Source organism: Stegastes partitus, unplaced genomic scaffold, assembly GCF_000690725.1.
Source record: "Stegastes partitus isolate 25-593 unplaced genomic scaffold, Stegastes_partitus-1.0.2 Scaffold534, whole genome shotgun sequence".
Lineage (NCBI taxonomy): Eukaryota > Metazoa > Chordata > Actinopteri > Pomacentridae > Stegastes > Stegastes partitus.
Window position 1 is genome coordinate 384,713 of NW_007578265.1, and position 10,832 is coordinate 395,544.

The 10,832-nt window shown below is 39.4% G+C and overlaps 1 protein-coding gene across 1 annotated transcript in view; it reads left to right on the forward strand.

Annotated features, from left to right (window-relative positions):
* acsl6 (acyl-CoA synthetase long chain family member 6) overlaps positions 1 to 9,627 on the forward strand; it is a 47,698-nt gene extending 38,071 nt beyond the window's left edge. Inside the window, exons 13-21 of the mRNA XM_008287996.1 lie at positions 376 to 510; positions 1,232 to 1,327; positions 3,861 to 3,933; positions 5,745 to 5,833; positions 6,186 to 6,302; positions 6,417 to 6,560; positions 6,777 to 6,878; positions 6,979 to 7,050; positions 7,464 to 9,627. Coding sequence (XP_008286218.1) covers positions 376 to 510; positions 1,232 to 1,327; positions 3,861 to 3,933; positions 5,745 to 5,833; positions 6,186 to 6,302; positions 6,417 to 6,560; positions 6,777 to 6,878; positions 6,979 to 7,050; positions 7,464 to 7,604 — 969 coding nt within the window. The 3' untranslated portion in view covers positions 7,605 to 9,627. The remainder of the gene's footprint in view (positions 1 to 375; positions 511 to 1,231; positions 1,328 to 3,860; positions 3,934 to 5,744; positions 5,834 to 6,185; positions 6,303 to 6,416; positions 6,561 to 6,776; positions 6,879 to 6,978; positions 7,051 to 7,463) is intronic.
* Positions 9,628 to 10,832: the final 1,205 nt, after the last annotated feature.

Below are 10,832 nucleotides of genomic sequence, written 5' to 3' on the forward strand. Positions count from 1 at the left end.
GGCTGGAGATGAAGTGGTTAAGCTTGTTCAGTTTTCTGTGGGTTTCTTCAGAAAACTGGCACTGTTTGGAAACTAACTCCTAGTGTGACACAGGGTCGCACCTGGAAAATTAAATGGGATTGGTTTCTTTATTCGTCATACAAAGATCTTTCTTAGCAGTGTAGCTGTGGTTTAAGCCAGGAGTATTTATGTCTGTAGTTCAAACCCCAAAATTATACCAGAGAGTTCCTAGGAAGTTATTGTGCTTGAGTTGGTGGTGTCTCCTTCCAGAGAATTCAGAGCAAGTCATTGAAATAAATAGTTTCTAACAACTGGATTGAAGCAGGACTGTCTCCAGCCCCCACAACATGTGTGTCATCTTTGTCTCCTGTGCAGATTTTCAGCCAGGCAAACAGCCCATTGAAGCGTTGGCTGCTCAACTTTGCTGCCAAGAGAAAAGGTGCTGAGGTCAGCAGCGGGATCATCCGTAGTGACAGCATCTGGGACAAAATCTTCTTCAGTAAGATTCAGGTAATCGGTGTTTCCCTAAGGCCCTACAATGCCTGTCACATGTGCCACTGAAGACATCTGTTGCGACAGCTGCTGTTATCCTACTGCAACAACAACACTGCAACATATATACTCCTGTAGGCTCAGTGCATTTGGACAAATACCTGGAGACTGTGTGAAAATTTAGGACGATTAAGGTGCAGTTTTTACCTTTAATGACACACTTAGATTAATTCCTGTGCATCTCTAAAGCAAGTTTACAAATTGAAATTACAAACAACAAATTACACATCTCACTACTGCAGCTCTAGAGTGGCACCAGGATTTTTTTTTTTAACCACAACAGCTTTTGTGTGTGTGTTGTTGTAGTACAAATGTTCACTGAAGAAAAAAACAAACTGTCTTTTCAAAAAGACTCACACCTTGCAAGCCTGCAACCAATCTTTTAAATGTGTCAGTATAAATAAGCAGGTGTAAAAGATACATAGCTATAACTGCCGACATGTATCCACTAGTGTGTCTTAAGTATTTCTCTACAACATAGAATATTCCCAAAAGTGTTTATTTACTGAATATTTATTAAGAGTTTTACCCTTTACACAGTTAATCTGCTTCATCGGGACTGTCTGCCATCAGATTCTGATTCAAATGTTACTAAATCCTGAAACTTTCTTTGGTTTCTTACTGTCATACAGAAAATAATGACCCCTCTGTGTTAATAATGTGTTTCTATGTCGTGCAGGCCAGTCTGGGAGGGAGGCTGAGGATGATTATAACAGGAGCGGCTCCTACCTCACCCAGTGTCCTGGGATTCCTCAGAGCAGCTCTGGGATGCCAGGTCAGACCCACACACGTGTTCATACTTCTATGTTTCTTCAACTCAGTCTTAATATCATAATAAATTCTCCAGGCTGGTCTCTAACCATCACAGCCATCAAATGACAACATAAATAAGTTTGTAGTGGGGAACCCGCTGAGAATTATCATCTGAATCTGCAGCTCCATTTGGCTTTACAGAGCTGTACAGTGAGTTCCAGCTGCCTGTTCAGCTCTCCATCCTGCAGTTTTACTATTTTGATTCTCTCCACCGCTCTCATTGTGTGATTCTCCGTCGCAGTCAGTTGTTTTCAAACAAAAAGCTTTAAAACCTAAAAGACCAGTTGGTGAACATAGTGGANTCATGGTGAACAGTGTATTTAAAAACTCTCCTTATTGAGCTGAGATTTTGTCTCCAAAGATACCAGATAGCTTTACTAGTATAAAGCTCACTGTTTGTGTTGTGTGTGTGTGTGTGTCTCTGCAGTCTGTGGTGTACTGCCATGGAGGACGGATTGGGTTCTATCAGGGTGACATCCGTCTCCTCCCAGATGACATGAAGGCCCTGCGGCCGACCATTTTCCCTGTGGTGCCTCGACTGCTCAACCGCATGTACGACAAGGTGAGATGAACACATACACAGAGGGCTTTTAAAGAAATGGCTGTTTGCTAGTTTGGCTGGAGATGAAGTGGTTAAGCTTGTTCAGTTTTCTGTGGGTTTCTTCAGAAAACTGGCACTGTTTGGAAACTAACTCCTAGTGTGACACAGGGTCGCACCTGGAAAATTAAATGGGATTGGTTTCTTTATTCGTCATACAAAGATCTTTCTTAGCAGTGTAGCTGTGGTTTAAGCCAGGAGTATTTATGTCTGTAGTTCAAACCCCAAAATTATACCAGAGAGTTCCTAGGAAGTTATTGTGCTTGAGTTGGTGGTGTCTCCTTCCAGAGAATTCAGAGCAAGTCATTGAAATAAATAGTTTCTAACAACTGGATTGAAGCAGGACTGTCTCCAGCCCCCACAACATGTGTGTCATCTTTGTCTCCTGTGCAGATTTTCAGCCAGGCAAACAGCCCATTGAAGCGTTGGCTGCTCAACTTTGCTGCCAAGAGAAAAGGTGCTGAGGTCAGCAGCGGGATCATCCGTAGTGACAGCATCTGGGACAAAATCTTCTTCAGTAAGATTCAGGTAATCGGTGTTTCCCTAAGGCCCTACAATGCCTGTCACATGTGCCACTGAAGACATCTGTCACGACAGCTGCTGTTATCCTACTGCAACAACAACACTGCAACATATATACTCCTGTAGGCTCAGTGCATTTGGACAAATACCTGGAGACTGTGTGAAAATTTAGGACGATTAAGGTGCAGTTTTTACCTTTAATGACACACTTAGATTAATTCCTGTGTATTTCTAAAGCAAGTTTACAAATTGAAATTACAAACAACAAATTACACATCTCACTACTGCAGCTCTAGAGTGGCACCAGGATTTTTTTTTTTAACCACAACAGCTTTTGTGTGTGTGTTGTTGTAGTACAAATGTTCACTGAAGAAAAAAACAAACTGTCTTTTCAAAAAGACTCACACCTTGCAAGCCTGCAACCAATCTTTTAAATGTGTCAGTATAAATAAGCAGGTGTAAAAGATACATAGCTATAACTGCCTACATGTATCCACTTGTGTGTCTTAAGTATTTCTCTACAACATAGAATATTCCCAAAAGTGTTTATTTACTGAATATTCATTAAGAGTTTTACCCTTTGCACAGTTAATCTGCTTCATCGGGACTGTCTGCCATCAGATTCTGATTCAAATGTTACTAAATCCTGAAACTTTCTTTGGTTTCTTACTGCCATACAGAAAATAATGACCCCTCTGTGTTAATAATGTGTTTCTATGTCGTGCAGGCCAGTCTGGGAGGGAGGCTGAGGATGATTATAACAGGAGCGGCTCCTACCTCACCCAGTGTCCTGGGATTCCTCAGAGCAGCTCTGGGATGCCAGGTCAGACCCACACACGTGTTCATACTTCTATGTTTCTTCAACTCAGTCTTAATATCATAATAAATTCTCCAGGCTGGTCTCTAACCATCACAGCCATCAAATGACAACATAAATAAGTTTGTAGTGGGGAACCCGCTGAGAATTATCATCTGAATCTGCAGCTCCATTTGGCTTTACAGAGCTGTACAGTGAGTTCCAGCTGCCTGTTCAGCTCTCCATCCTGCAGTTTTACTATTTTGATTCTCTCCACCGCTCTCATTGTGTGATTCTCCGTCGCAGTCAGCTGTTTTCAAACAAAAAGCTTTAAAACCTAAAAGACCAGTTGGTGAACATAGTGGAACATTGAACAGCTGAAAAGAAAGATATTTTCCTCAGGAGTGGATGGAAATCAAAAATAGGCAAAAAAAAATGTGGGGATCAGATAAAATGACCTCAATCTCTGGATCTAAAATTAGAATTGGTCTTCGTACAAACTACCAGATTGCAACATGCACATGTGATAGTAAAGTATGTTCTTGACACAGCCCTCATCTCAACTTTGTCTGTGTGTAGGTGTACGAGGCGTATGGCCAGACAGAGTGCACAGCTGGCTGCACCTTCACCACACCTGGAGACTGGACCCCAGGTGAGTGTTTACACAACAGGCCTAGAAAACCTCAGACAGGTCTCCTTAGACTCTGCTCGAATCACCGCACACTACTTGTGTGCAGCAACACAGTTCAAAGGTCTTACAGTGATGAATAAGTCATAATCTTAAGCATGAACAACCCTCACACTTTAAGAGTGTTTAATTGAGGTCACTGTATCTATGGACTTAATAAGTTACTCTTTTGTTTTTTGCACTGCGCTACCATCATCTTTCAAAGCCGAAGCTCAAAACTAGGACAGGCCACTGCAGTGTTGGGGTCAATGCCACTCATAAAATGATGTAACTTCTCAGACACTCAAGCTGTGTCTGCTCTCCTCCAAGTGAATCATTTATGGATTGCACCGAGTGGGGGAAAAAAAATTCAGGGTGAAAGTGAGGGAGAGGCTGTTGTATCCAGTAGTTGTGGGATCAAAAAACGGGAGTGGCCTGGAAGTGTGAGAAAGACAGAAAAGAAAGAGTTTTTAGGCCACATTATTAACAAACATAATGCCTGATTAGGGAGTTTCCAACATCAACAAGTGAATACTAAAAACCAGTAGCTGTCATGCATTTACTCTCTCTGTGTGTTGCATAACTTTGTGTTACTGAACACTGGAGTAAGTTCCCATGTGGTCTATATATATATATACATCAGTTGTATTAGTAATTATAGTTGGATGTGCCGTATCTAGTTTAAATAAACCATGTATTTTAATCACTTTTGTGTCTTAGAGCTCAAAAGCAAGTTAGCATATTAAAAGTGTATGTGTAGGAAGTTGTATCAGTGGAAGGAATGTTGTTGGACCAATTTGGAATCATGACACTTGTACAAATATAGTGCCCTCTTCCTTCCAATGAAAGCTGATTACACAACATACCCAGTGGGGGCGGGTGGGGGGTGGAAGGGCCATAATCAACTGCACAATAGAGTCTGGTGATGAGTCAATAATTGTAAAAGTCAACATTAATACGTGACAAATGTATGTGCTGCACATGTAGCACCAAACATCCATTATGTTTCTTTAAAAGAGGAGTTTCTACTGTGTAAAAATCTGATGGTAGAAAAGTTACTGGCTTTGCACTTAAGAGTAGACAACATTGCTGAAAGTGGGCTTCTACAACTGACTCCAGACAACAGATTTATTCATCTAGGCCTCTTTGACTTTGAATTACTGGATGTTGTTTCTTTTTTGATAAATGGCTGAGCAACCATACAACTTTATCTGCTGATGAAATATTATGAGATGCAGTTTTGAAAAGTACAGTTACTCACCTTAAAACATTTTCTGGAAATTGGAAGCTGTACTCTATTGTCACAATACTTTTTGAGACTGAGGATAAATGAAGCAACACTAAGAAAAGGGTATAGGGGGATACTAATTGCATTACTGCATATCATAAGATACTACAAGGTATCAGACAAATATATAAGAGTGCCTGAACCTGTAGTGGGGCAATAACAACGAACAAAGAACATTCTCTTAGTGGAATCAAAGTAGTAGTCTAGCATCACCCCCTGCTGCTCACTTCTGATATTTCATGAGATATGTGTTAAAATATGCTGATTGTTTTTTTTTTGTTTTTTTTAAATAGACACATAAACCCCCCACATATTAGACTTCATTTGAACGTCATAAATGGTCAATGTTGAGTATTTAATGCAAGAAAATATTCATTTGTAATCCCCCTTGGTGTTTACCAGTGGAACCAAAGTGCAGAGAGAAATGAACTGTTGAAATTGTGAAAAAAAAAAACAAGAAAAAAATGAGTTGTGGAGTTTCTAATGGTTTACTTGTGCTGATCTTTAGGTCACGTTGGGGCTCCGCTGCCATGTAACCTCATCAAACTGGTGGATGTTCCCGAGAAGAACTACTTTGCCTCAAAGGGAGAGGGAGAGGTACGCAAAGTGGTTTCAAAAGGAAGAAATACACACACTGTACATGTTTATATGCAAGAGTATGTGTGTTTTCATCTCAGAGACCAACTGTAAGCTCATTTAAAGTGCTATAACACCCTATTTGACTTAAATTTCTTAAAATACCAGGCAAAGAAACAAGACCAGATATTAGGCATGCAAGAGAGCAACATTTGGCATTATTGCTAGAGCACCTGTACACCACAAATTGACAGACATGATTTATATAAGGGACAACGTATTATCATTGCAGATTTGTAAATACATGTGTTCCATGGGGTTGCGAGTGTATACACTTTACCTCTAACCTCTGTTCATCTAATCTGTCATCCAGGTTTGTGTGAAGGGACCAAACGTGTTCAAGGGCTACCTCAAAGACCCGGAGAGAACGGCAGAGACGCTGGATGCAGACGGCTGGCTCCACACCGGAGACATCGGCAAGTGGTTGCCTGTGAGTACACATTATACCATTGAGTATTTTTTTATTTATTTTTTTAAATTGCATTGTGCTTACATGGGAAGAGTTCTTCCTCTCATTATTACTGTGGTTCATCTTCTCCTGCAGAACGGCACGCTGAAGATCATTGACAGGAAAAAGCACATCTTCAAGTTGGCACAGGGTGAGTACATCTCCCCTGAGAAGATCGAGAACATCTACATTAGGAGCGAACCTGTGGCACAGCTCTATGTTCATGGAGACAGCCTGCAGGTAAGGACACATCCACATACACAGCATCTTAATACCCTGGAAATATTGATAGGAGTAGGTTTCTTGCTCAGATTCTAGCTTTTCAAGGCCTAAATGTAACTCATCACTCCTGAGAGTATATCTGGGCTATGTGTTATTTTCTGTTGCTTTTCAAGTTGGATCAGTACCCTTTTTTTTTTTTAACCTTTCCACAAATGTTTTGTGTGCTTTTCTCAGTCCTGTTTGGTAGGAATTGTGGTTCCTGACCCTGAAGTTATGCCTGAATGGGCCAAGAAGAAAGGCATGTTGGGCACCTACAAGGACCTATGTAAAAACACAGTACGTGGCTGAGAAACTTACCCTTCAGTTAAAACTCCTGGTAAAATATGCTGGAGGTAACAGACGTTTAACAAAGCTAACTCTCTTCTTTTCCTAACAGGAATTAAAGAAGGCAATCCTTGAAGATCTGGTGCGTCTGGGCAAAGCCAGTGGCCTCCACTCTTTTGAGCAGGTCGGTATTTATGTGTAAAACAACAATAGTCTCAAAGCTCTGTGACCATAAAAAGTACACGTCAGCAGTATCTCAAGTAGGATCTGTTTGATCCTGTTGTAATGTGGATATCTGCATCACTCCAGGATTAAGGACTATTGTGTTATAAACAATAAAGTTGAACTAGGATAAATAAAAAGGGTTATTGATGTAGCTTCTTGTGCCCTTGGATAAGCAATGGTTTACCAGATGAATACGATATGAAATACTGTGTATATACACAGGTCCTATTCTTGGTTTTGTGTTATCTACAACAATATTTGCGTACAGTTACACTAACTTGGGATCCTTGTCTGTTATTAACCAAATGTGCTTAGGGGAGGATCTTGGTTTCATTTAACATATTTTCTATTCTTTTCCATTTTCCTTTAAAGGTAAAGAACATTTACATCCACAATGAGATGTTCTCAATTGAAAATGGCCTCCTGACTCCGACGCTAAAGGCCAAGAGGCCGGAGCTGAAGGAATTCTTCAAGGGGAAGATTGACAAGCTCTACAGCAGCATCTCCATGTGAAAGCCGGCGAACCTCATTTTCCTCCGAGCATCCCAACTCTAAGATCTGCTTCGACCAGTGACCTGCAGTGGGACAAAGACGTGTCACCTGAGGCTTAACATGCTTTTGGAGAGCAAACCAAAACTGGCCCAACTGTAGAGGATTTAAAATGCCTAGATAAAAACAAATTAAAGAAAGAAAATGAAATACAATGCACATTGTCATATGTATTTCCTTTTTATTCATGCATTTGAAAGCATACGTTAAAAGGATAATTATTTAATTCAAATAGTTAATAACTGAATAAATTCCTTGATTTGTGACATGAATTTCCACGCCACATTAAAAACGTATCAGCACACTTGCTACAAAGTGGTGCATTTCAGTGTTGTCCAGCAGAGGGCAGCATTCATTTGCCAATATTAAATGCAAAACATTGTCACTGGTTTACATGAGGAAGTATAAGGAAGCTTTTTCTGTTTTTTTTTTTTTTTTTTTAGGTGGAGACACGTGTCAATGCCAAAATGAAAAGCAATCAACTGTCCAATCACTTTGAGGGAATTAATGAAATCGCTTTTTGGGTTGGAACCGCGAGTGGAGCTTATCATAGCTTACATGAGCTAATGGCAGCTTTAGCAAACAAAGGTTTCTTGTGGGCTAGAAAGCTGGAGGTACACGACTACTGACTGTACGTTTAGCTACATCAGATGCCCGCAAGGTTGATAGGTAAAATTGCCTTAATCTCTGAATGTGAGACTACAAGATGAATGAATTTTGGAGTGCATTACATTACTACTGCAGACAGCTGAGAATATCACTCTTGTTCTGACAACACAACAAAGTGCCCATTTCATTAAGAAGAAAAATACCTAATGTGATTGTCATGTTGTACAATTAGGTAATTTATTTAATCATTTCATTTTCAAATGCAATACGCCGCTTTACTTCGATGTATATGCATTGATTTTAATGTGGCATGGAAAATTAATTTCACCATAAAAGACCATTCATTCAGTTATTAAAGACAAAATATGAAATAACTGCTCTTTTAACATTTGTTGTTCGTTTAAATGTCTGTAAATGTATACAACAAGAGGAATACTGTACATATAGGAATGCTTAGTTTGATTAGTTTTAATTTAGGCATTTGAAATCTTCCATACATTGCTACCTGCTGTTCACCTAAACAAATCATACGCTCTTGTCCCCAGCAGCAGAAACTCAGCAGCACATGAGCACTGAGCAGTCCATTTCTACTTCCCGCCACTCTCTTCTCTCCATCCGTTTGAACCTACGAGCCAAACGCAGCCCGACAGTTGTACAAGAGTAACAAAGTCGTACGACAGCAAGTGTGATGTCTTTGTGTATAGTGTAGCTCCAGGAGATGTCTAAATGTGTAATAATGCTGACACTTTGTAGGACAGTAATGGACTTCATCCCCCAGTAGAAAACAGTAGATTTTCATTCAATCAAAAAGCTGCTTACGGCAGTGAAACACCACCCTGATCTGACACAAAGATTAAAGTTATGTCTAACCCAGATATAATGCAAGTAGATGAAAAAAAAAAAAATACATCCTTCTGTTCAAGACCACGATTACTATAACAAGGTTGAGAGAGTAGTAGCTTTTGCCTTTCAAATGATTGCCGTGCACATTCTTCCACGTAGAGCATCTCAATGTCTGAGTCACATCCAAATCACAACTCATGTCACGTATTCACTCGTTCATGAAGTCATCTCTACATGGCTGTGGTCAGAAGTTTAGCGTGCATGCTCCCTGTTTATGTAAAGGACTGGCCCAGTGTAACAGTCATCGAGGCTCACACTTTACAGTTGGTACAATCACAGCGTTCTTTTCACCCATCTTTGCACAAAGAGTATGTCAGGTAAAAGAAAACAAAGGAAATCATGCAAAACCAGGGCTCAGGGCAATGCATGCAGTTTGCCCTGCAATGCTGAGACCATTGGCATTTGACTTGAAAAAGACAAGTATTTCTTTGTGGCCATTAATAGGTTGTTTGCAGCTGCCAACAGCCACAGCTGCCAGCGCTGGGCCTTGTAACTTTAGACAAAGCTGATGATGAATTCCACTCACTGAAGGTAAAAAGAACAAACATCAACTTTTAAACAAAAGAAAACATTTTTTTGAAAGGGTTTACACATAGAAGTAATGTATAAGCTTTTTAAGTTGATTACCGTCCCAAAGCATAAACAATGCGGATGTACATAAATGAGGACAGCTAGATGTAAGCATATTTATTAAATCAATGGTTTGAATGGATTTTTTTTTCTCTCTTTTTGCGTGTAGTGAGATGAATTGTACTTATTTATTTATCTATTCTGCTGTAAAATGGAATCAGCACCATATCCTTGTAATGATTGAGTGCAGCAATAGGGATGAGGGAGGGTGGGGAATAGGACGAGGGCAGTGAAATAAAAGATATTCTGGAATGATTTTAAATGAGTGTCTTATTCATTTTTGTATTGTGTATTCAAAGCTGTTTGCATACTGGTCCTATTTTGAACATCTAGCTGTCAGTACAAGTACAAAACAATTACATTACCCTTTGGACTAGGGGTACTAATACCATAACAGAAAAATACGCCATTGAGGAAACACACAAAAATGACAAATGTTAAATAATACCACCTGCAACTGACATATAAATGATTAGATTGCTGCCTTCATCCAGCAGAGGAAGTTTAAACTACCTGTATAGTTGGACAGAATTGTCCCCTGATTATCAACCTGAGGGTATAAAAGGTCACAAGATTAATCTGATCATGACATGATAAATGAGGCTGTAAAGAAGAAAAAGTAGCAACATAAAAAAATGTATTTACTTCTCGGCCACTTTCTGTTCGTTTGTATTTTTTTGTGTGAAATAGCCAATTGCACACTTTGAACTACACGATGATCAAACAACTTTAGAAAATAGTTTTTAATTTTTTTTCCCAAATTTTAAATCTTAAGAATTTCAAACCAAATGTGTTTAGTCTACTGTTTTTACACTACAGAAATGTCTCTGCTTTCGTATTTTGAATCATAGGTTAACATGATGTAACTCCTGATCACAGGAAACTGAATTTGATGGTAGTATGGAAGGAAACAGTTTACCAGATCAAAAATAGGAATGTGGGTTGGTTTGTTTTTTTTTTTTTCCCGTTTTTTCCCTTTTATTTTCAGTTTCAGTTTATAGCTAACTAGCATTCAAAATGTATTATTATCCACCAAAGAAAACCTAACTT